Here is a 26282-nt window from a genome sequence, read left to right as displayed (position 1 = left end):
GAGGATGACAAGAACTCTAAAGGCCAGGAGTAACAGTAAGTGTATATGTTACAAAGTAAAATCCTGGGTTCAAAGGCCATATAAAATCAAATTATCATAGCCTGCTGCCTTCTGAGGCCTGGTATAGGAAGGCAGGAGGTGACTGGAATCGAGAAGATATCTGTATTAGTTTTTCCACACCTGCAGTTATTTTTCCTGTTGCACTTTTCCTCCCTCAAAGTTCCTCTGCTACTGAAAACATCACTTCGTTTATGGATGGCGCTGCATTCTCTTTGCTAATTCCACAGCTCCCTCAACCTCTTTTCTTGAGGTTACAAAGTGAATATTTCAAGGTACAGTACTCTGTGCTAGGGTATGCAGGCAAACAATAATTTGTATATATTCTTGTTAAAACACCTACTAATAAGCTTGATTGATAGGGCCATAGGAACTCTCTTACTGCCTCCATTCAATGTTATGTCTGATGATTTCTCAGCTGTTTCAACAAAGGCATTTGGTAGGTCCTTCTCAATCGCCACCCTTTTCCAACTACCCTTTTCCCCACCCCATGCCACAGTAGTGGTAGTTGCTCCTGGTTTACAGTCACTATAGGGTCTGCAGATCAGAGTCACAAATGCTACTGCAGCTCTGAAGGGGAGAGGAGGTCCTATAGCAAAAGCATATTCCCATAAAGATTGATTTACATTGTGGCCAGAGTCCACAGTACTACAGTTTAACTACCATAAGAGATAAGTGTTCCTCTATAGGCTGGCCTGGAAACCTAAGCATTTCATAGTTATTTTCTATTTCCAGACTTCCAAAGCAAGGTCTACCTGTATGTGTCATTTCCCATAACACTGGATTTTCTTCATAACAAGTATTTAGTGAATGGTTTGATGGGCTTTGAGGTACACATAAGCTCATAAAGTGCTTTAATGTAAATATTGATACAATTGATTTTTTTCTTTTCTTTTTCTTTTTTTTTTTCAGAGACAGGGTCTCACTCTGTTGCTCAGGCTGGAGTACAGTGGTGCAGTCATGGCTCAGTGCAGCCTTGGACCTTTACAATGTTATGCTACCGTCCAACTCTATCTGGTTCCAAAACATTTTCATTGCCCTTAGATACTATTTTTTTTTTTTTTTTTTTTTTTGAGACGGAAGTATTCTTCGCTCTGTCGCCCAGGCTGGAGTCAGTGGCTGGATCTCAGCTCACTGCAAGCTCCGCCTCCCGGGTCCACGCCATTCTCCGCCTCAGCCTCCCCAGTAGCTGGGACTACAGGCGCCGCCATCCTCGCCCGGCTAATTTTTTTGTATTTTTTAAGTGGAGACGGGGGTTTCACTGTGTTAGCCAGGATGATCTCGACGTCCTGACCTTGTGATCCGCCCGCCTCGGCCTCCCAAAGTGCTGGGGATTACAGGCTTGAGCCACCGCGCCCGGCCCCTTTAGATACTATTTATTTATTTTTTCATTGAGACAGAGTTCGCTCATTGTCCAGGTTGGAGTGCAATAGCACGATCTTGGCTCACTGCAACATCCGCCCTCCTGGGTTCAAGCGATTCTCCTGCCTCCGCCTCCCAAGTTGCTGGGATTATAGGTGCCCGCCACCACGCCCAGCTACTTTTTTGTATTTTTAGTAGAAACGGGGTTTCACCCTGTTGGCCAGGCTGGTCTCAAACTCTTGACCTGAGATGATCCACCCGCCTCGGCCCTCCCAAAGTGCTGGGATTACAGGCATGAGCCACTGTGCCCAGCTGACACAATTTATTTTTATTTTTTGACATGGAGTTTCGCTCTGTCACCCAGACTGGAGTGCAGTGGCACAATCTCAGCTCACTGAAAACCTCTGCCTTCCGAGTTCAAGCGATTCACCTGCCTCAGCCTCCCGAATAGCTGGGATTCCAGGTGCCCACCATCGTGCCTAATTTTTTTACTTTTAGTGGAGCAGGAACGGTGGGGGGGGGGGGCATCCTCACCCATGTTGGCCAGGCTGGTCTCGAACTCCTGACCTCAGGTGATCCGCCTGCCTCGGTCTCCCAAAGTGATGGGATTACAGGCATGAGCCACCATACCCGGCCAGATACAATTTATTTTTAAAGGGGCTCACGCCAGGAGCTTTAAAGATTGTAGTGGGCGTTTTCCAACAAGGAGGGAATTACTTCCGGGATGCTAGCAGCTGGGGCATGAAGCATCTCCAAGGGAAAGTGCATGGGAGTGAAGTCTGTATGTAGGTCTTCCTGGCTCGGGTGCTCACTGGGTAAATTGTAGGTGATAACTGCTAAGAATGTGACATTTCTATTTCAGTATGCTTTCAGTCATAAGAGAAGCATCAAGCCAAACCCTTCCATTTTAAAAGATGACAACTAAAGCACATGTGCATAACTCAGCAAGCCAGTGCATGTATCCCTATTTTTTCACTTCGAAATGTAGGACACTCCTTCCATTCCGTGTTGAATCTAGATTAAATATCAAGTGCATAATAAGCTTATTAGGTGTACCTACAGGAGGTAGGAGCACTGGCCTCCCAATCTAACTGCATCCTCTCTGACCACTTTTGCAGAAACATCCCCCACCCCACCCCACCCTCTTTTGAGACCAATCTTACACAAACACCAATTTGAGGCTACCATCCCAGGTGTTAAACTTTTCTGTACCCTCAGGCCTAAACACCCAATCAGCATCAACAAGCTTTACTATTTTTTTTTTAACTTTTTTTTGTGTGTGTGAGTCTCACCTGTGACACCCAGGCTAGAGTGCAATGGCGTGATCTCGGCCTCACTGCTAACCACTTACGTTCCTGGGTCAAGCGATTCTCCTGCCTCAGCCTCCCTGGGAACAACAGGCATGCACCACCCACACCTGGCTAATTTTTGTGTTTTTAGGTAGAGACAGGGTTTCACCACATTGGCCAGGTTGGTCTGGAACTCCTGACCTCAAGTGATCCACCCAACTCAGCCTCCCAAAGTGCTGGGATTACAGACTTGAGTCACCACGCCCGGCCAGAATTAAGAAGCTTTACTGGAGCATACCATTTGTCTAACACAAATGGATCACATTACAATAGCCACACTTCTCTAATATGTGCCCTTACTGGAGGAAAAATGCCATTCCATTTTAGACGCTATGAGAAAGACAACCTATGCAGACCCTACTGACCCCCAAATAAAAGAAAAAAAGGCATCACTTGAATTTTAAAGTTTATTTACTTTGAAGTAACTAACTTAAAAAATGGCCTGAGTTCAGTGTATTACAAAGAAGAAATGGTCATAAGATGGCAGTATAAATTCATCTCTACACGTAGAGACTGGAAAAAAAGCAAGTTCAGTATTTCACCAAAAAACTTGAACATTGCAAACACAGGAAACTGAGAAATGACAAACAGAAATATTAGGAAATACAAAGTCTTGAGGCGCCAAAACAAAAACGGTAATCTTGGGAAGGCTCCTAATCTACCTCCTCAATGGTGGGGCCTGACCCAGACCCTCCCTTGGGACCCTGAGCCCCGAAGCCGCCAGGCCCGGGACACCCCGCACCTGGTACAGTCCGCTGATGATGGGGTTACACACCTGCTCCAGCTCCTTTCCTCTTGTGCTCAACTCGTCCTTCTCGGCCAGGGTGTTGGCATCCAGCCACGAGATGACCTCTTGACACTTGTCCAGCACCTTCTTCTTGTCCGCCTCGCTGATCTTGCCCTTGAGCCCCTCATCCTCCACGGCGCTCTTCATGTTGAAGGCGTACGACTCCAGGGCGTTCTTGGCTGACACCCTCTCGCGCTGCACCTCGTCCTCCGCTTTGTACTTCTCTGCCTCCTGCACCATGCGCCTCGATATCCTCATGCTCAGGCGGCCCTTGTCGTTGGTGATGGTGATTCTTGTTGGCCTTGCCGGTGCTCTTGTCACGTGGCCGTGACGTGAGGATGCCGTTGGCATCGATGTCGAAGGTAACCTCGATCTGGGGCACGCCCATGGGGCCGGAGGGATGCCGCCTCAGCTCGAAGCGCCCCAACAGATTGTTGTCCTTCGTCATGGCCCTCTCGCCCTCGTACACCTGGATCAGCACCCCGGGTTGGTTGTCCGAGTAGGTGGTGAAGATCTGCGTCTGCTTGGTGGGGATGGTGGAGTTGCGCTTGATCAGGGCAGTCATCACGCCTCCGGCCGTCTCCAGCCCCAGCGACAGCGGAGCCACGTCCAGCAGCAGCAGGTCCTGCACGTTCTCGGACTTGTCCCCCATCAGGATGGCCGCCTGCACAGCCGCCCCGTAGGCCACAGCCTCGTCGGGGTTGATGCTCTTGTTCAGGTCGCGCCCGTTGAAGAGTCCTGCAACAGCTTCTGCACCTTGGGGATGCGGGTAGAGCCCCCGACCAGGACCAGGTCGTGGATCTGGGCCTTGTCCAGCTTGGCGTCGCGCAGAGCCTTCTCCACGGGCTCCAGGGTGCTTCGGAACAGGTCCGAGCACAGCTCCTCGAACCTCGCCCTGGTGATGGACGTGTAGAAGTCGATGCCCTCAAACAGGGAGTCGATCTCCAGGCTGGCCTGGGTGCTGGACGACAGGGTCCTCTTGGCCCTCTCGCAGGCAGTGCGCAGCCGCCTCACGGCTCGCTTGTTCTGGCTGATGTCCTTCTTGTGTTTTCTCTTGAACTCCTCCACGAAGTGGTTCACCAGCCTGTTGTCAAAGTCCTCCCCACCCAGGTGGGTGTCCCCGGCCGTGGCTTTCACCTCGAAGATGCCGTCGTCGATCGTCAGGATGGACACGTCGAAGGTGCCCCCGCCCAGGTCAAAGATGAGCACGTTGCGCTCTCCCCTTGCCCGTTCTGTCCAGGCCGTAGGCGATGGCCGCCGCCGTGGGCTCGTTGATGATCCGCAGCACGTTGAGCCCCGCGATCACCCCCGCATCCTTGGTGGCCTGGCGCTGGGAGTCGTTGAAGTAGGCCGGCACGGTGATCACCGCGTTGGTCACCGGGTAGCCCAGGTACGCCTCGGCGATCTCCTTCATCTTGGTCAGCACCATGGACGAGATCTCCTCGGGTAGAATGCCTTGGTCTCCCCCTTGTAGCTCACCTGCACCTTGGGCTTGTCTCCGTCGTTGATTCACCTGGAAAGGCCAGTGCTTCATGTCCGACTGCACCACCGGGTCGCCGAACTTGCGGCCGATCAGCCGCTTCGCGTCAAACACGGTGTTCTGCAGGGTTCAGCGGCCACCTGTTCTTGGCCGCATCCCCGATGAGCCGCTCGGTGTCTGTGAAAGCCACGTAGCTGGGGGTGGTGCGGTTGCCCTGGTCGTTGGCGATGATTCTCCACCTTGCCGTGCTGGAACACCCCACACAGGAGTAGGTGGTGCCCAGTCGATGCCGATCGCCGCGGATTTGGCCATGCCGGTGCCCCGCTGTCCTGCTCCCCTCTGAGATTCGGGACTGGAAACGGCGGGACGGGACCGCGACAAGAGCTCAGTCTCCGGAACGCAGGAAACTCAACGTGCTGGTGCCTGGCAGCCGCACAGGTTCGCTCTGGGAAAGCCTTGGGACCGAGGGAAGGTCACGCTCATAAAACGAAGCCCACTCTCGCAGCAGCTCCTGAGGCTGGCCGTTTTCCGGACCCGCTTGCCCCTCGGCGTTTAATAAGCCGTCTCGGAGACCCGCCTTTTCCCTTCTGAGCCAATCACCGAGCTCGATGAGGCTGCCAGGTCGGGGAATATTCCAGGGGTTTCGCCTCCCGTCCTGCCCCCCAGCCTTTCTTGAACCAATCAGAGGCCAGGGTGCCGCCCTCTGCTCCGAACTCTCCAGAGTCTTCTGGGATTCACTGGAGGGGACAGGGGCCCTGAGACAAAGTGGGAGTGGCGGTGGGAAGGGCGTTGGTCTCCATGGCGATGCTGGCCGCTTGCCCTTCATTAGGTAATTGACAGTAAGGGACCGATCTGGGCTTGTAATTTCAGGGCGGTGCAAGATTGGTCGGATGACTTTGGAGACCACCAGAACCCGAAAGTTACCTTGCTTCTCGAAGGAGGCGGTGCATCGATGTGCCTAGGAGACTCTGATTGGACTGTGTCTGTGAAGGACGGGGCAGCTTTGGGTCCTTTCTCCAAGGCACCCAATGGCCTAGTCGGCCTGAGAAACGACCCGACTCTCCCGGATGTTTTTTTCATCTTAATGGGAAGAAGGAATGAGATAATGCAATATAGTTTTTGACATAATCTTTAACCTACAAGGATGGGACATCTGGGAGTAGGAGCCTTTATATTTTCACAAGCAAAGCAGTTGTGTAAACAGGTAGTTCTTAGCAAGACAGGGGCACCCATCCAAGGAGGAAAGGAGGCGCTGGTCGGGTTGTGGGAGGAGTGGGTCGGCCGCACCCCTGACCCCGCCCTCAGCCGCTCCCCTCTGAGGCAACCAGGAGTTAGAAAAAATTTTCCTTAGTATGTAGGCCGTCCTTAAGGCATTTTGGGTTCCTCCATTTCCCTCCCCATTCCTAGCTTGGGGTCCGGGACACCTCCTTTCTACTTTCTCCTCAATTCCTGTTTCACTCCAGGACAGTTTGTAGAACTAGGACCTCACAGTCCCAAATAAATTTTTCTGTCTGTCCCTGAAATCCCTAGGCTGTCCACCGTTTTTAGGTCAAATGTAACAAGATGGTGAGCCTGGGAGGGAGGTACAGGGGGTGTTTAGACCTCTTTAACATCACATACTACAGCTGTTTGGCAGGTGGCCCTCTAAGCAAACTGTGGAGTGATGCTGGAAATCAGGAGGGGTTGGGACCCAGGTTCTAGCTCCTCTAAAACCTCAGGTTATGTGTCTTAAGTTTGTTGTTTCCGTTTTGAGACAGTCTGGCTCTGTCGCCTAAGCTGGAGTGCAGTGGCGTGATCTCAGCTCACTGTAGCCTCCACCTCCCGGGTTCAAGCGAGTCTCCTACCTCAGCTTCTCGAGTAGCTAGGATTACAGGCGGGCGCCACCACGCCCGGCTAATTTTTGTATTTTTAGTAGAGACAGGGTTTCACCATGTTGGTCAGGCTGGTCTCGAACTCCTGACCTCCTGATCCACCTCGGCCTCCCAAAGTGCTGGGATTACAGGCGTGAGCCATCATTCCCGGCCAGTTGTTTTTGTTTGTTTTGAGACTGACTCTCACTCTGTCGCCCAGGCTGGAGTGCAGTGGCGAGATCTCTGCTCACTGCAACCTCTGTCCCTGGGGTTCAAATAGTTCTGTTGCCTCAGCCTCCCCAATAGCTGGAATTACAGGATGTGCCACCACTCCCGGCTAATTTTTGTATTTTTAATAGAGACGGGGTTTCGCCGTGTTGGCCAGGCTGAATGTGTCTAAGTTTTTATCCTGGATTCCAACTTCCTGCGGATTCTCCTTCCTCCTGTTTGAAATACAATTGCATTTAGTAATTTACTTTCCCCTTTTTTTCCCCTTCATTCTTAGTGTGAATGCAAGACCCTTTTGTTAGGCATCTGAAAGGAAAATGTGAGGGGGTTGAAGCAATAGTACTGTGTTTACAACCTACCACAAAAAAAAAAAAAAGAAAAAAGAAAAAAAAAATAGTCTCATTGCCATGCCGACATTCCTGTCGCCCCGGCTGGAGTGCAGTGGCCGGATCTCGGCTCACTGCAACCTCCGCCTCCCGGGTTTACGCCATTCTTCTGCCTCAGCCTCCCGAGTAGCTGGGACTACAGGCGCCCGTCAACACGCCCGGCTAATTTTTTTTGTATTTTTTTTAGTAGAGGTGGGGTTTCACCGTGTTAGCCAGGATGGTCTCAATCTCCTGACCTCGTGATCCGCCCATCTCGGCCTCCCAAAGTGCTGGGATTACAGGCTTGAGCCACCGCGCCTGGCCATGCCGACATTCCTTGAGCACAAATGGAAAGAAGTTATTGATGAAGGGAATAATCCTGTTTTTAAACACTTTGCTCAATTGGCATTTTTCATATGCACACCACACACACACACACACCTGTCCACTATCAAAACAAGGGTTTTGGAATTCAAGGGTATTCATTTGTTTATAATTCACTGATCTAAACTGATGTTGCAAATAAATTGCTTTAACAATCTGTGTGTGTCTGTATGTGCAGGTCGGTGATAACTTTCACATTCAGCTTTAGCTCCCTAATGAATCACCTCTCTAAGCTAGTCAAACCGGTCAAACTTCAGGAATTTTCCCAAACATTTCTCTATGAAATGTCTGGCTGGAGATTCTCCCAAACTTTCATCTTAGCTGCACAGTGTATCAACACTTCCAGAGACCCTTAACCTCACCCCTCCCTCTGGAAGCTTCCTCACCATCAACTGCTACTACTGGCAGGTCTGGATTCATTCCTTCCCTCCTTCCAAATCTACAATTTAAAATAGTTCTCCGAGGCCAGGCACGGTGGCTCACACCTGTAATCCCACCACTTTGGGAGGCCGAAGTGGGCAGATCACCTGAGGTCAGAAGTTCGAGACCAGCCTGACCAACATGGAGAAACCCCATCCCTACTAAAAATTAAAAAAAAAAAAAAAAAAAAAAAAATTAGCTGGGCATGGTGGCGCATGCCTGTAATCCCAGCTACTCGGGAGGCTGAGGCAGGAGAATCACTTGAACTCAGGAGGCGAAGGGTGCAGTAAGCCGAGATCACGCCATTGCACTCTAGCCTGGGCAACAAAAGCGAAACTCCTTCTCAAAAATAAAATACTTAACTGATTCTGTTGAGAAACATAAAAAGTGGGGGGGGGGTGGTAAGAGAGGGGGAGAAAAAAACCCCTCTCTATTGGCATGAAGCAAAGGGCATTACTGTCTCAAGTGCCTGGCAAGTAGATGTGGTGTTTTTGTGGTGTTGGGGCCCCAAATCTTGGATGCTCTCTGGATAGCAGAAAAATCCAATAGAAATGCTGTTTTTCCTGAATCACTCATACTAGTCAGAGTCTACAGTGCTATAGTTGACCTAGCTTTTTTTTTTTTTTTAGGCGGAGTCTCGCTCTGTCGCCCGGACTGGAGTGCAGTGGCCAGATCTCAGCTCACTGCAAGCTCCGCCTCCCGGGTTTACGCCATTCTCCTGCCTCAGCCTCCCGAGTAGCTGGGACTACAGGCGCCCACCACCTCGCCCGGCTAGTTTTTGTATTTTTAGTAGAGACGGGGTTTCACCGTGTTAGCCAGGATGGTCTCGATCTCCTGACCTCGTGATCCGCCCGTCTCGGCCTCCCAAAGTGCTGGGATTACAGGCTTGAGCCACCGCGCCCGGCCTTGACCTAGCTTTTAAGTGAAGCCTCTATGGACTAGACTGGAAACCCACACATCCATATTCTTTGTCCATTTCCTGACAAGGAGAGAGTCACCTGAATTTTCTTTCTTTTTTTTTTTTTTTTTTGAGACAGAGTCTTGCTCTGTTGCCCAGGCTGGAGTGCAATGACACAGTCTCAGCTCACTGCAACCTCCACCTCCCAGGTTCAAGCGATTCTCCTGCCTCCGTCTCCTGAGTGGCTGGGATTAAAGGTGCACACCACCATGCCCGCCTAATTTTTGTATTTTCAGTAGAGACGGGGTTTTGACATGTTGGCCAGGCTGGTCTTGAACTCCTGACCTCAGGTGATCCGCCCGTCTGGGCCACCCAAAGTGCTGGGATCACAGGCGTGAGGCACCGCGCCCGCCTCTTATTTCCTTTTAGACTGGATGCTTCCCAAGGCAGAAATCCAGACACAAGTTTAATTGCTGTCTAAGGTGAATATATAAGAACCCCAGGAGATTTTTCAGAACTTTAATGTGATTAATTTCAGAATTAGGTTTTTACTGGATTCTGTGTTTGGAAGGATCAGAGCTCAGATTCCCCAAACTGAAAGCTGGGTCAGATGGTTTCAAAGGGAAAAGAGAACTGAAGAGGGAGTGCCAAGAACATAACTGCTACAGCAGTGTGGGGTAAGAGAGCTTTCTTCAGGCTGACTCTGCAGGGTGTTTTCCTTCCTTCTCCCTCTCCTTTTTATAGTTCCTCAAACAGTAGTTGTCTTAATTTTGTTCATTTTAAAAGATGGTATAGACTGGGAGCGATGGCTCACGCATATAATCCCAGCACTTTGGGAGGCCGAGGTGGGTGGATCACCTGAGGTCAGGAGTTCGAGACCAGCCTGGCCAACATGGCAAAACCCCGTCTCTACTAAAAAACACAAAAATTAGCCGGACGTGGTGGCACACACCTGTAATCCCAGCTACTCAGGAGCTGAGGCAGGATAATCACTTGAACCCAGGAGGTGGAGGTTGCAGTGAGCTGAGATCACTGCACTCCAGTCTGGGTGACAGAGCAAGACTCTGTCTCAAAAAAATAATAAATTTTAAAAAATAAGATGGTATAATTTTAAGTTCATCCAGACGAAAGCAAAAGAGTTAATTGATATGAAATCTAGAGGTAGGCATTCTTAACTGAATGAATGACATATGCTTCAATGACAAAGAGAACCCTGGCCATTTCCAGCAGCATGGAAAGAAAAAATCTGGGAAGGGAAAATCCTGGATTTGCATCTGCGCTCTATTTCTTTGGTGAGGCTGTTTTTCTTTTCAACAAGGAAGTACTTGTAAGTTGACTAAATAACACAAGTTTCGACGTGTTCATCTCTAAAACAGCATTAACAATATCTGGACTGGGTGTGGTGGCTCACGTCGGTAATCCCAGTGCTTTAGGAAGCCAAGGCAGGCACTTGAACTCAGAAGTCCAAGATCAGTCTGGGCAACATAGTGGGTGGGACACCATCTCTAACCAAAAACTTTTAAAAGTTAGCTGGGAGTGGTGGCAGGTGCCTGTAGTCCCAGCTACTTGGGAGGCTGAGGTAGGAGGCTCGTTTGACCACAAGAGGTCAAGGCTGCAGTGAGCTATGATCACACCACTGCACTCCAGCCTGGGAGACAGAGATCCTCTCTGAAATTAAAAAAAGTAAAAATTTGGCCGGGCGCGGTGGCTCAAGCCTGTAATCCCAGCACTTTGGGAGGCCGAGACGGGCAGATCACGAGGTCAGGAGATCGAGACCATCCTGGCTAACATGGTGAAACCCCGTCTCTACTAAAAAAATACAAAAAAAAAAAAAAAAAAAAAAAACTAGCCGGGCGAGGTGGTGGGCGCCTGTAGTCCCAGCTACTCGGGAGGCTGAGGCAGGAGAATGGCGTAAACCCGGGAGGCGGAGCTTGCAGTGAGCTGAGATCCGGCCACTGCACTCCAGCCCGGGTGACAGAGCAAGACTCCGTCTCAAAAAAATAAAAATAAAAATAAAAATAAAAATAAAAATAAATAAAAAAAATAAAAATTCCCTACATGATCAAAGAAAATATTATCTTCTCCCTCCTTTTATTGGGGATCCCATATTCTCAGATGTGACTCCTAGTCATTCTTATTTAGGTGTTTAAAAGTTGGGGACCATTAGTAGGACTACAGCTGCTTTCATCTTAATGTAAAAACTGTCCTAAGATCTGCAGGCACAGGCCATTCAGTCAAACCTTTTCATTGTCAAAGAGAGCACCAAGGATCAAAGAAGTTCAGTGGCTTGATCTGGTTACCCAGAGGACAGGTTACAGAACTGGTGATTGGACCCACACGTTCTCACACTCATTTTGTACTCCTTCCCACACTGGCTTATCAACCTAACTGGGTTTTGTTTGCTTTTAATTTTGTGGATAGACCTAATTGTTGTATTCTCTAAAAAGGAAAACAAATGAACACAGTGCTGGGCACTCAGCACCTCAGGTTTGTGATCAGCCAGGGACTCCCTTCCTGGCTGCTGTTCCGCTCTTCGGACTCACGACCATGGCCCCTACAAGCTCTTGCCTTCCCCACCTTCCAGCTCTCCCAGCCCTGCTTCTCCTTTCTGATAGAACAGATTGCTCAGGCAAAAAGAGGGGAAAGGAGGGGGGAGCCCCGTTACTATGGCAAAGTTGGCATACAGTTCACAGAATCTTCTGGACGTTAAATATAGAGTCCTGACTAACCTTGATGTTTTAGGACCGCTTGGCGAGGGGAGGGAGAGAGACTTGGGTGGCGCAGTTTGTTGGGCAGTGTCCCTAAGAATGACACAGCAGTTCTCGCCTTGAAGGTCAGAAAACTCTAGAAACTTTGAGCAGAGCCAACCACAGGGGAAAGAGCCTCAGCCAAACCCGAGAAAGGGCGGGGGAGTGCGGTGGGGAGGAAGAAAAGGCTGGGCCGCTGGGGCCTGAGGGCGGGGCTGGCTTCGGGGCTGCCTGTCCCACTCCTGCGTTTTCCGATGGTTTTTTTTTTTTTTTCCAAAAAGGGATTAAAGGAGGAAAGAAAGAAGGACCTTTCGAGTTTCTCTCATACTAGGTAACTTACAAGACGAAAATATTGGAGAGTTTTGTAACTTTCATACAACTAAATCAGATGCATTGGGTGGCCAGAGGCGAGAAGAGAAGGTCCCCACGGCCCGCGGCCAGCGCGCACCCGTCTGCGCGGGGACGCGCGACTGATGGGAAAGGAGTGGGGGACGCAGTCGGTTGGCTTTTGCCTACCGCCAGCTCAGCGCCCCGTTCTAGTCCCTCGCCCCGTGAGGCATCAAGAGAATAAGAAAATTAGACCCTCAGGAGTGATTCTCGGTTGCTGGGCTCCTCCGCAGTCCGAACCTGTGAACCTGGTCCAGCCCTTCTCTGGTGCCCTCCCTTCTAATTTTTTTTTCAACTTTTTTTTGAGACAGGGTCTCCCAGGCTGGAGTGCAGTGGTGCAATCATGACTCACTGCAGCCTCCATCTCCCAGGCTCAAGGGATCCTCCCGCCTCAGCCTCCTGGGTAGCTTGTTCTCCAGGTCCGCGCCACCACGCCGTGCTCCTTTCTCTTCTCCAATTATTGATCGGGCTGGACATGGGCCAGCGGGGTGGGGCGGGTTTAACCCGGTGTCTGGAATGCTCCGCTGCCCTACCCCTCAAACATCCCTTTAAATAGTGGTGCTAGGAAAGGACGAGGGCCCGGTGGGCTTACTCCCTCTGGCTGAACTGCACCTGATAGATACCTCAGGGACGTTTCCCAAGGGGACGGATTTAGATCAGTTAGCGGGAGGAATGGTGGCTGTCACAATTTTTTATATTCACGTAAGGATCGCCCCCTCAGAAATCGCCAATATTGTCCCCCCCAAAGTAACCTCATTTCCTCTTTTAGCCTAAAGCCGTATTATTTCTGCCCACTTCTCTCACATCTATAAAATACTGTAGTTAATTTTTTGTTTTGGTACCTTTTTCGTCTTTTGAGGATGACAAGAACTCTAAAGGCCAGGAGTAACAGTAAGTGTATATGTTACAAAGTAAAATCCTGGGTTCAAAGGCCATATAAAATCAAATTATCATAGCCTGCTGCCTTCTGAGGCCTGGTATAGGAAGGCAGGAGGTGACTGGAATCGAGAAGATATCTGTATTAGTTTTTCCACACCTGCAGTTATTTTTCCTGTTGCACTTTTCCTCCCTCAAAGTTCCTCTGCTACTGAAAACATCACTTCGTTTATGGATGGCGCTGCATTCTCTTTGCTAATTCCACAGCTCCCTCAACCTCTTTTCTTGAGGTTACAAAGTGAATATTTCAAGGTACAGTACTCTGTGCTAGGGTATGCAGGCAAACAATAATTTGTATATATTTCTTGTTAAAACACCTACTAATAAGCTTGATTGATAGGGCCATAGGAACTCTCTTACTGCCTCCATTCAATGTTATGTCTGATGATTTCTCAGCTGTTTCAACAAAGGCATTTGGTAGGTCCTTCTCAATCGCCACCCTTTTCCAACTACCCTTTTCCCCACCCCATGCCACAGTAGTGGTAGTTGCTCCTGGTTTACAGTCACTATAGGGTCTGCAGATCAGAGTCACAAATGCTACTGCAGCTCTGAAGGGGAGAGGAGGTCCTATAGCAAAAGCATATTCCCATAAAGATTGATTTACATTGTGGCCAGAGTCCACAGTACTACAGTTTAACTACCATAAGAGATAAGTGTTCCTCTATAGGCTGGCCTGGAAACCTAAGCATTTCATAGTTATTTTCTATTTCCAGACTTCCAAAGCAAGGTCTACCTGTATGTGTCATTTCCCATAACACTGGATTTTCTTCATAACAAGTATTTAGTGAATGGTTTGATGGGCTTTGAGGTACACATAAGCTCATAAAGTGCTTTAATGTAAATATTGATACAATTGATTTTTTTCTTTTCTTTTTCTTTTTTTTTTTCAGAGACAGGGTCTCACTCTGTTGCTCAGGCTGGAGTACAGTGGTGCAGTCATGGCTCAGTGCAGCCTTGACCTTTACAATGTTATGCTACCGTCAACTCTATCTGGTTCCAAAACATTTTCATTGCCCTTAGATACTATTTTTTTTTTTTTTTTTTTTTTTTGAGACGGAGTCTCGCTCTGTCGCCCAGGCTGGAGTGCAGTGGCTGGATCTCAGCTCACTGCAAGCTCCGCCTCCCGGGTCCACGCCATTCTCCTGCCTCAGCCTCCCCAGTAGCTGGGACTACAGGCGCCGCCATCTCGCCCGGCTAATTTTTTGTATTTTTTAAGTGGAGACGGGGTTTCACTGTGTTAGCCAGGATGATCTCGACGTCCTGACCTTGTGATCCGCCCGCCTCGGCCTCCCAAAGTGCTGGGATTACAGGCTTGAGCCACCGCGCCCGGCCCCTTAGATACTATTTATTTATTTTTTCATTGAGACAGAGTTTCGCTCATTGTCCAGGTTGGAGTGCAATAGCACGATCTTGGCTCACTGCAACATCCGCCTCCTGGGTTCAAGCGATTCTCCTGCCTCCGCCTCCCAAGTTGCTGGGATTATAGGTGCCCGCCACCACGCCCAGCTACTTTTTTGTATTTTTAGTAGAAACGGGGTTTCACCCTGTTGGCCAGGCTGGTCTCAAACTCTTGACCTGAGATGATCCACCCGCCTCGGCCTCCCAAAGTGCTGGGATTACAGGCATGAGCCACTGTGCCCAGCTGACACAATTTATTTTTATTTTTTGACATGGAGTTTCGCTCTGTCACCCAGACTGGAGTGCAGTGGCACAATCTCAGCTCACTGAAACCTCTGCCTTCCGAGTTCAAGCGATTCACCTGCCTCAGCCTCCCGAATAGCTGGGATTCCAGGTGCCCACCATCGTGCCTAATTTTTTACTTTTAGTGGAGCAGGAACGGTGGGGGGGGGGGGCATCCTCACCATGTTGGCCAGGCTGGTCTCGAACTCCTGACCTCAGGTGATCCGCCTGCCTCGGTCTCCCAAAGTGATGGGATTACAGGCATGAGCCACCATACCCGGCCAGATACAATTTATTTTTAAAGGGGCTCACGCCAGGAGCTTTAAAGATTGTAGTGGGCGTTTTCCAACAAGGAGGGAATTACTTCCGGGATGCTAGCAGCTGGGGCATGAAGCATCTCCAAGGGAAAGTGCATGGGAGTGAAGTCTGTATGTAGGTCTTCCTGGCTCGGGTGCTCACTGGGGTAAATTGTAGGTGATAACTGCTAAGAATGTGACATTTCTATTTCAGTATGCTTTCAGTCATAAGAGAAGCATCAAGCCAAACCCTTCCATTTTAAAAGATGACAACTAAAGCACATGTGCATAACTCAGCAAGCCAGTGCATGTATCCCTATTTTTTCACTTCGAAATGTAGGACACTCCTTCCATTCCGTGTTGAATCTAGATTAAATATCAAGTGCATAATAAGCTTATTAGGTGTACCTACAGGAGGTAGGAGCACTGGCCTCCCATCTAACTGCATCCTCTCTGACCACTTTTGCAGAAACATCCCCCACCCCACCCCACCTCTTTTGAGACCAATCTTACACAAACACCAATTTGAGGCTACCATCCCAGGTGTTAAACTTTTTCTGTACCCTCAGGCTAAACACCCAATCAGCATCAACAAGCTTTACTATTTTTTTTTAACTTTTTTTTGTGTGTGTGAGTCTCACTGTGACACCCAGGCTAGAGTGCAATGGCGTGATCTCGGCTCACTGCTACCACTACTTCCTGGGTTCAAGCGATTCTCCTGCCTCAGCCTCCCTGGGACAACAGGCATGCACCACCACACCTGGCTAATTTTTGTGTTTTTAGTAGAGACAGGGTTTCACCACATTGGCCAGGTTGGTCTGGAACTCCTGACCTCAAGTGATCCACCCACCTCAGCCTCCCAAAGTGCTGGGATTACAGACTTGAGTCACCACGCCCGGCCAGAATTAAGAAGCTTTACTGGAGCATACCATTTGTCTAACACAAATGGATCACATTACAATAGCCACACTTCTCTAATATGTGCCCTTACTGGAGGCAAAAATGCCATTCCATTTTAGACGCTATGAGAAAGACAACCTATGCAGACCCTACTGACCCCCAAATAAAAGAAAAAAAGGCATCACTTGAATTTTAAAGTTTATTTACTTTGAAGTAACTAACTTAAAAAATGGCCTGAGTTCATTGTATTACAAAGAAGAAATGGTCATAAGATGGCAGTATAAATTCATCTCTACACGTAGAGACTGGAAAAAAAGCAAGTTCAGTATTTCACCAAAAAACTTGAACATTGCAAACACAGGAAACTGAGAAATGACAAACAGAAATATTAGGAAATACAAAGTCTTGAGGCGCCAAAACAAAAACGGTAATCTTGGGAAGGCTCCTAATCTACCTCCTCAATGGTGGGGCCTGACCCAGACCCTCCCTTGGGACCCTGAGCCCCGAAGCCGCCAGGCCCGGGACCACCCGCACCCTGGTACAGTCCGCTGATGATGGGGTTACACACCTGCTCCAGCTCCTTCCTCTTGTGCTCAAACTCGTCCTTCTCGGCCAGGGTGTTGGCATCCAGCCACGAGATGACCTCTTGACACTTGTCCAGCACCTTCTTCTTGTCCGCCTCGCTGATCTTGCCCTTGAGCCCCTCATCCTCCACGGCGCTCTTCATGTTGAAGGCGTACGACTCCAGGGCGTTCTTGGCTGACACCCTCTCGCGCTGCACCTCGTCCTCCGCTTTGTACTTCTCTGCCTCCTGCACCATGCGCTCGATCTCCTCCTTGCTCAGGCGGCCCTTGTCGTTGGTGATGGTGATCTTGTTGGCCTTGCCGGTGCTCTTGTCCGTGGCCGTGACGTTGAGGATGCCGTTGGCATCGATGTCGAAGGTCACCTCGATCTGGGGCACGCCCCTGGGGGCCGGAGGGATGCCGCTCAGCTCGAAGCGCCCCAACAGATTGTTGTCCTTCGTCATGGCCCTCTCGCCCTCGTACACCTGGATCAGCACCCCGGGTTGGTTGTCCGAGTAGGTGGTGAAGATCTGCGTCTGCTTGGTGGGGATGGTGGAGTTGCGCTTGATCAGGGCAGTCATCACGCCTCCGGCCGTCTCCAGCCCCAGCGACAGCGGAGCCACGTCCAGCAGCAGCAGGTCCTGCACGTTCTCGGACTTGTCCCCCATCAGGATGGCCGCCTGCACAGCCGCCCCGTAGGCCACAGCCTCGTCGGGGTTGATGCTCTTGTTCAGGTCGCGCCCGTTGAAGAAGTCCTGCAACAGCTTCTGCACCTTGGGGATGCGGGTAGAGCCCCCGACCAGGACCAGGTCGTGGATCTGGGCCTTGTCCAGCTTGGCGTCGCGCAGAGCCTTCTCCACGGGCTCCAGGGTGCTTCGGAACAGGTCCGAGCACAGCTCCTCGAACCTCGCCCTGGTGATGGACGTGTAGAAGTCGATGCCCTCAAACAGGGAGTCGATCTCCAGGCTGGCCTGGGTGCTGGACGACAGGGTCCTCTTGGCCCTCTCGCAGGCAGTGCGCAGCCGCCTCACGGCTCGCTTGTTCTGGCTGATGTCCTTCTTGTGTTTTCTCTTGAACTCCTCCACGAAGTGGTTCACCAGCCTGTTGTCAAAGTCCTCCCCACCCAGGTGGGTGTCCCCGGCCGTGGCTTTCACCTCGAAGATGCCGTCGTCGATCGTCAGGATGGACACGTCGAAGGTGCCCCCGCCCAGGTCAAAGATGAGCACGTTGCGCTCCCCCTTGCCCGTTCTGTCCAGGCCGTAGGCGATGGCCGCCGCCGTGGGCTCGTTGATGATCCGCAGCACGTTGAGCCCCGCGATCACCCCCGCATCCTTGGTGGCCTGGCGCTGGGAGTCGTTGAAGTAGGCCGGCACGGTGATCACCGCGTTGGTCACCGGGTAGCCCAGGTACGCCTCGGCGATCTCCTTCATCTTGGTCAGCACCATGGACGAGATCTCCTCGGGGTAGAATGCCTTGGTCTCCCCCTTGTAGCTCACCTGCACCTTGGGCTTGTCTCCGTCGTTGATCACCTGGAAAGGCCAGTGCTTCATGTCCGACTGCACCACCGGGTCGCCGAACTTGCGGCCGATCAGCCGCTTCGCGTCAAACACGGTGTTCTGCGGGTTCAGCGCCACCTGGTTCTTGGCCGCATCCCCGATGAGCCGCTCGGTGTCTGTGAAAGCCACGTAGCTGGGGGTGGTGCGGTTGCCCTGGTCGTTGGCGATGATCTCCACCTTGCCGTGCTGGAACACCCCCACACAGGAGTAGGTGGTGCCCAGGTCGATGCCGATCGCCGCGGCTTTGGCCATGCCGGTGCCCCGCTGTCTGCTCCCCTCTGAGATTCGGGACTGGAAACGCGGACGGGACCCGCGACAAGAGCTCAGTCCTCCGGAACGCAGGAAACTCAACGTGCTGGTGCCTGCAGCCGCACAGGTTCGCTCTGGGAAAGCCTTGGGACCGAGGGAGTCACGCTCATAAAACGAAGCCCACTCTCGCAGTAGCTCCTGAGGCTGGCCGTTTTCCGGACCCGCTTTGCCCCTCGGTCGTTTATAAGCCGTCTCGGAGACCCGCCTTTTCCCTTCTGAGCCAATCACCGAGCTCGATGAGGCTGCCAGGTCGGGAATATTCCAGGGTTTCGCCTCCCGTCCTGCCCCCCAGCCTTTCTTGAACCAATCAGAGGCCAGGGTGCCGCCCTCTGCTCCGAACTCTCCAGAGTCTTCTGGGATTCACTGGAGGGGACAGGGGCCCTGAGACAAAGTGGGAGTGGCGGTGGGAAGGGCGTTGGTCTCCATGGCGATGCTGGCCGCTTGCCCTTCATTAGGTAATTGACAGTAAGGGACCGATCTGGGCTTGTAATTTCAGGGCGGTGCAAGATTGGTCGGATGACTTTGGAGACCACCAGAACCCGAAAGTTACCTTGCTTCTCGAAGGAGGCGGTGCATCGATGTGCCTAGGAGACTCTGATTGGACTGTGTCTGTGAAGGACGGGGCAGCTTTGGGTCCTTTCTCCAAGGCACCCAATGGCCTAGTCGGCCTGAGAAACGACCCGACTCTCCCGGATGTTTTTTCCATCTTAATGGGAAGAAGGAATGAGATAATGCAATATAGTTTTTGACATAATCTTTAACCTACAAGGATGGGACATCTGGGAGTAGGAGCCTTTATATTTTCACAAGCAAAGCAGTTGTGTAAACAGGTAGTTCTTAGCAAGACAGGGGCACCCATCCAAGGAGGAAAGGAGGCGCTGGTCGGGTTGTGGGAGGGGTGGGTCGGCCGCACCCCTGACCCCGCCCTCAGCCGCTCCCCTCTGAGGCAACCAGGAGTTAGAAAAAATTTTCCTTAGTATGTAGGCCGTCCTTAAGGCATTTTGGGTTCCTCCATTTCCCTCCCCATTCCTAGCTTGGGGTCCGGGACACCTCCTTTCTACTTTCTCCTCAATTCCTGTTTCACTCCAGGACAGTTTGTAGAACTAGGACCTCACAGTCCCAAATAAATTTTTCTGTCTGTCCCTGAAATCCCTAGGCTGTCCACCGTTTTTAGGTCAAATGTAACAAGATGGTGAGCCTGGGAGGGAGGTACAGGGGGTGTTTAGACCTCTTTAACATCACATACTACAGCTGTTTGGCAGGTGGCCCTCTAAGCAAACTGTGGAGTGATGCTGGAAATCAGGAGGGGTTGGGACCCAGGTTCTAGCTCCTCTAAAACCTCAGGTTATGTGTCTTAAGTTTGTTGTTTCCGTTTTGAGACAGTCTGGCTCTGTCGCCTAAGCTGGAGTGCAGTGGCGTGATCTCAGCTCACTGTAGCCTCCACCTCCCGGGTTCAAGCGAGTCTCCTACCTCAGCTTCTCGAGTAGCTAGGATTACAGGCGGGCGCCACCACGCCCGGCTAATTTTTGTATTTTTAGTAGAGACAGGGTTTCACCATGTTGGTCAGGCTGGTCTCGAACTCCTGACCTCCTGATCCACCTCGGCCTCCCAAAGTGCTGGGATTACAGGCGTGAGCCATCATTCCCGGCCAGTTGTTTTTGTTTGTTTTGAGACTGACTCTCACTCTGTCGCCCAGGCTGGAGTGCAGTGGCGAGATCTCTGCTCACTGCAACCTCTGTCCCTGGGGTTCAAATAGTTCTGTTGCCTCAGCCTCCCCAATAGCTGGAATTACAGGATGTGCCACCACTCCCGGCTAATTTTTGTATTTTTAATAGAGACGGGGTTTCGCCGTGTTGGCCAGGCTGAATGTGTCTAAGTTTTTATCCTGGATTCCAACTTCCTGCGGATTCTCCTTCCTCCTGTTTGAAATACAATTGCATTTAGTAATTTACTTTCCCCTTTTTTTCCCCTTCATTCTTAGTGTGAATGCAAGACCCTTTTGTTAGGCATCTGAAAGGAAAATGTGAGGGGGTTGAAGCAATAGTACTGTGTTTACAACCTACCACAAAAAAAAAAAAAAGAAAGAAAGAAAAAAAAAATAGTCTCATTGCCATGCCGACATTCCTGTCGCCCCGGCTGGAGTGCAGTGGCCGGATCTCGGCTCACTGCAACCTCCGCCTCCCGGGTTTACGCCATTCTTCTGCCTCAGACTCCCGAGTAGCTGGGACTACAGGCGCCCGTCACCACGCCCGGCTAATTTTTTTTGTATTTTTTTTAGTAGAGGTGGGGTTTCACCGTGTTAGCCAGGATGGTCTCAATCTCCTGACCTCGTGATCCGCCCATCTCGGCCTCCCAAAGTGCTGGGATTACAGGCTTGAGCCACCGCGCCTGGCCATGCCGACATTCCTTGAGCACAAATGGAAAGAAGTTATTGATGAAGGGAATAATCCTGTTTTTAAACACTTTGCTCAATTGGCATTTTTCATATGCACACCACACACACACACACACCTGTCCACTATCAAAACAAGGGTTTTGGAATTCAAGGGTATTCATTTGTTTATAATTCACTGATCTAAACTGATGTTGCAAATAAATTGCTTTAACAATCTGTGTGTGTCTGTATGTGCAGGTCGGTGATAACTTTCACATTCAGCTTTAGCTCCCTAATGAATCACCTCTCTAAGCTAGTCAAACCGGTCAAACTTCAGGAATTTTCCCAAACATTTCTCTATGAAATGTCTGGCTGGAGATTCTCCCAAACTTTCATCTTAGCTGCACAGTGTATCAACACTTCCAGAGACCCTTAACCTCACCCCTCCCTCTGGAAGCTTCCTCACCATCAACTGCTACTACTGGCAGGTCTGGATTCATTCCTTCCCTCCTTCCAAATCTACAATTTAAAATAGTTCTCCGAGGCCAGGCACGGTGGCTCACACCTGTAATCCCACCACTTTGGGAGGCCGAAGTGGGCAGATCACCTGAGGTCAGAAGTTCGAGACCAGCCTGACCAACATGGAGAAACCCCATCCCTACTAAAAATTTAAAAAAAAAAAAAAAAAATTAGCTGGGCATGGTGGCGCATGCCTGTAATCCCAGCTACTTGGGAGGCTGAGGCAGGAGAATCACTTGAACTCAGGAGGCGAAGGTTGCAGTAAGCCGAGATCACGCCATTGCACTCTAGCCTGGGCAACAAAAGCGAAACTCCTTCTCAAAAATAAAATACTTAACTGATTCTGTTGAGAAACATAAAAAGTGGGGGGGGAGGGTGGTAAGAGAGGGGGAGAAAAAAACCCCTCTCTATTGGCATGAAGCAAAGGGCATTACTGTCTCAAGTGCCTGGCAAGTAGATGTGGTGTTTTTGTGGTGTTGGGGCCCCAAATCTTGGATGCTCTCTGGATAGCAGAAAAATCCAATAGAAATGCTGTTTTTCCTGAATCACTCATACTAGTCAGAGTCTACAGTGCTATAGTTGACCTAGCTTTTTTTTTTTTTTTTTTTTTTTTTTTTTTTTTTTTTTTTTTTTGAGGCGGAGTCTCGCTCTGTCGCCCGGACTGGAGTGCAGTGGCCAGATCTCAGCTCACTGCAAGCTCCGCCTCCCGGGTTTACGCCATTCTCCTGCCTCAGCCTCCCGAGTAGCTGGGACTACAGGCGCCCACCACCTCGCCCGGCTAGTTTTTGTATTTTTAGTAGAGACGGGGTTTCACCGTGTTAGCCAGGATGGTCTCGATCTCCTGACCTCGTGATCCGCCCGTCTCGGCCTCCCAAAGTGCTGGGATTACAGGCTTGAGCCACCGCGCCCGGCCTTGACCTAGCTTTTAAGTGAAGCCTCTATGGACTAGACTGGAAACCCACACATCCATATTCTTTGTCCATTTCCTGACAAGGAGAGAGTCACCTGAATTTTCTTTCTTTTTTTTTTTTTTTTTTTTGAGACAGAGTCTTGCTCTGTTGCCCAGGCTGGAGTGCAATGACACAGTCTCAGCTCACTGCAACCTCCACCTCCCAGGTTCAAGCGATTCTCCTGCCTCCGTCTCCTGAGTGGCTGGGATTAAAGGTGCACACCACCATGCCCGCCTAATTTTTGTATTTTCAGTAGAGACGGGGTTTTGACATGTTGGCCAGGCTGGTCTTGAACTCCTGACCTCAGGTGATCCGCCCGTCTGGGCCACCCAAAGTGCTGGGATTACAGGCGTGAGGCACCGTGCCCGCCTCTTATTTCCTTTTAGACTGGATGCTTCCCAAGGCAGAAATCCAGACACAAGTTTAATTGCTGTCTAAGGTGAATATATAAGAACCCCAGGAGATTTTTCAGAACTTTAATGTGATTAATTTCAGAATTAGGTTTTTACTGGATTCTGTGTTTGGAAGGATCAGAGCTCAGATTCCACAAACTGAAAGCTGGGTCAGATGGTTTCAAAGGGAAAAGAGAACTGAAGAGGGAGTGCCAAGAACATAACTGCTACAGCAGTGTGGGGTAAGAGAGCTTTCTTCAGGCTGACTCTGCAGGGTGTTTTCCTTCCTTCTCCCTCTCCTTTTTATAGTTCCTCAAACAGTAGTTGTCTTAATTTTGTTCATTTTAAAAGATGGTATAGACTGGGAGCGATGGCTCACGCATATAATCCCAGCACTTTGGGAGGCCGAGGTGGGTGGATCACCTGAGGTCAGGAGTTCGAGACCAGCCTGGCCAACATGGCAAAACCCCGTCTCTACTAAAAAACACAAAAATTAGCCGGACGTGGTGGCACACACCTGTAATCCCAGCTACTCAGGAGCTGAGGCAGGATAATCACTTGAACCCAGGAGGTGGAGGTTGCAGTGAGCTGAGATCACTGCACTCCAGTCTGGGTGACAGAGCAAGACTCTGTCTCAAAAAAATAATAAATTTTAAAAAATAAGATGGTATAATTTTAAGTTCATCCAGACGAAAGCAAAAGAGTTAATTGATATGAAATCTAGAGGTAGGCATTCTTAACTGAATGAATGACATATGCTTCAATGACAAAGAGAACCCTGGCCATTTCCAGCAGCATGGAAAGAAAAAATCTGGGAAGGGAAAATCCTGGATTTGCATCTGCGCTCTACTTCTTTGGTGAGGCTGTTTTTCTTTTCAACAAGGAAGTACTTGTAAGTTGACTAAATAACACAAGTTTCGACGTGTTCATCTCTAAAACAGCATTAACAATATCTGGACTGGGTGTGGTGGCTCACGTCGGTAATCCCAGTGCTTTAGGAAGCCAAGGCAGGCACTTGAACTCAGAAGTCCAAGATCGGTCTGGGCAACATAGTGGGTGGGACACCATCTCTAACCAAAAACTTTTAAAAGTTAGCTGGGAGTGGTGGCAGGTGCCTGTAGTCCCAGCTACTTGGGAGGCTGAGGTAGGAGGCTCGTTTGACCACAAGAGGTCAAGGCTGCAGTGAGCTATGATCACACCACTGCACTCCAGCCTGGGAGACAGAGATCCTCTCTGAAATTAAAAAAAAATAAAAATTTGGCCGGGCGCGGTGGCTCAAGCCTGTAATCCCAGCACTTTGGGAGGCCGAGACGGGCAGATCACGAGGTCAGGAGATCGAGACCATCCTGGCTAACATGGTGAAACCCCGTCTCTACTAAAAAAATACAAAAAAAAAAAAAAAAAAAAAAAACTAGCCGGGCGAGGTGGTGGGCGCCTGTAGTCCCAGCTACTCGGGAGGCTGAGGCAGGAGAATGGCGTAAACCCGGGAGGCGGAGCTTGCAGTGAGCTGAGATCCGGCCACTGCACTCCAGCCCGGGTGACAGAGCGAGACTCCGTCTCAAAAAAATAAAAATAAAAATAAAAATAAATAAAAAAAATAAAAATTCCCTACATGATCAAAGAAAATATTATCTTCTCCCTCCTTTTATTGGGGATCCCATATTCTCAGATGTGACTCCTAGTCATTCTTATTTAGGTGTTTAAAAGTTGGGGACCATTAGTAGGACTACAGCTGCTTTCAGCTTAATGTAAAAACTGTCCTAAGATCTGCAGGCACAGGCCATTCAGTCAAACCTTTTCATTGTCAAAGAGAGCACCAAGGATCAAAGAAGTTCAGTGGCTTGATCTGGTTACCCAGAGGACAGGTTACAGAACTGGTGATTGGACCCACACGTTCTCACACTCATTTTGTACTCCTTCCCACACTGGCTTATCAACCTAACTGGGTTTTGTTTGCTTTTAATTTTGTGGATAGACCTAATTGTTGTATTCTCTAAAAAGGAAAACAAATGAACACAGTGCTGGGCACTCAGCACCTCAGGTTTGTGATCAGCCAGGGACTCCCTTCCTGGCTGCTGTTCCGCTCTTCGGACTCACGACCATGGCCCCTACAAGCTCTTGCCTTCCCCACCTTCCAGCTCTCCCAGCCCTGCTTCTCCTTTCTGATAGAACAGATTGCTCAGGCAAAAAGAGGGGAAAGGAGGGGGGAGCCCCGTTACTATGGCAAAGTTGGCATACAGTTCACAGAATCTTCTGGACGTTAAATATAGAGTCCTGACTAACCTTGATGTTTTAGGACCGCTTGGCGAGGGGAGGGAGAGAGACTTGGGTGGCGCAGTTTGTTGGGCAGTGTCCCTAAGAATGACACAGCAGTTCTCGCCTTGAAGGTCAGAAAACTCTAGAAACTTTGAGCAGAGCCAACCACAGGGGAAAGAGCCTCAGCCAAACCCGAGAAAGGGCGGGGGAGTGCGGTGGGGAGGAAGAAAAGGCTGGGCCGCTGGGGCCTGAGGGCGGGGCTGGCTTCGGGGCTGCCTGTCCCACTCCTGCGTTTTCCGATGGTTTTTTTTTTTTTTCCAGAAAGGGATTAAAGGAGGAAAGAAAGAAGGACCTTTCGAGTTTCTCTCATACTAGGTAACTTACAAGACGAAAATATTGGAGAGTTTTGTAACTTTCATACAACTAAATCAGATGCATTGGGTGGCCAGAGGCGAGAAGAGAAGGTCCCCACGGCCCGCGGCCAGCGCGCACCCGTCTGCGCGGGGACGCGCGACTGATGGGAAAGGAGTGGGGGACGCAGTCGGTTGGCTTTTGCCTACCGCCAGCTCAGCGCCCGGTTCTAGTCCCTCGCCCCGTGAGGCATCAAGAGAATAAGAAAATTAGACCCTCAGGAGTGATTCTCGGTTGCTGGGCTCCTCCGCAGTCCGAACCTGTGAACCTGGTCCAGCCCTTCTCTGGTGCCCTCCCTTCTAATTTTTTTTTCAACTTTTTTTTGAGACAGGGTCTCCCAGGCTGGAGTGCAGTGGTGCAATCATGACTCACTGCAGCCTCCATCTCCCAGGCTCAAGGGATCCTCCCGCCTCAGCCTCCTGGGTAGCTTGTTCTCCAGGTCCGCGCCACCACGCCGTGCTCCTTTCTCTTCTCCAATTATTGATCGGGCTGGACATGGGCCAGCGGGGTGGGGCGGGTTTAACCCGGTGTCTGGAATGCTCCGCTGCCCTACCCCTCAAACATCCCTTTAAATAGTGGTGCTAGGAAAGGACGAGGGCCCGGTGGGCTTACTCCCTCTGGCTGAACTGCACCTGATAGATACCTCAGGGACGTTTCCCAAGGGGACGGATTTAGATCAGTTAGCGGGAGGAATGGTGGCTGTCACAATTTTTTATATTCACGTAAGGATCGCCCCCTCAGAAATCGCCAATATTGTCCCCCCCAAAGTAACCTCATTTCCTCTTTTAGCCTAAAGCCGTATTATTTCTGCCCACTTCTCTCACAT

At 50.2% G+C, this 26282-nt stretch overlaps 1 protein-coding gene and 1 pseudogene across 2 annotated transcripts in view; both read right to left on the bottom strand.

Moving 5' to 3' along the window:
- LOC104678130 (heat shock 70 kDa protein 1) overlaps window positions 1-18704 on the bottom strand; it is a 28842-nt gene extending 10138 nt beyond the window's left edge. Inside the window, exon 1 of the mRNA XM_030928736.1 lies at window positions 16581-18704. Coding sequence (XP_030784596.1) covers window positions 16581-18497 — 1917 coding nt within the window. The 5' untranslated portion in view covers window positions 18498-18704. The remainder of the gene's footprint in view (window positions 1-16580) is intronic.
- LOC104672485 lies at window positions 3162-5362 on the bottom strand (annotated as a pseudogene). The gene has a single exon (XR_004056810.1). The product of XR_004056810.1 is annotated as a heat shock 70 kDa protein 1-like (transcript).
- Window positions 18705-26282: the final 7578 nt, after the last annotated feature.

This window comes from Rhinopithecus roxellana, chromosome 4 (assembly GCF_007565055.1).
Source record: "Rhinopithecus roxellana isolate Shanxi Qingling chromosome 4, ASM756505v1, whole genome shotgun sequence".
Classification (NCBI taxonomy): domain Eukaryota; kingdom Metazoa; phylum Chordata; class Mammalia; order Primates; family Cercopithecidae; genus Rhinopithecus; species Rhinopithecus roxellana.
The sequence above is the reverse complement of the archived record's forward strand: the minus strand, read 5'-3'. Positions and strand labels throughout refer to the sequence as shown.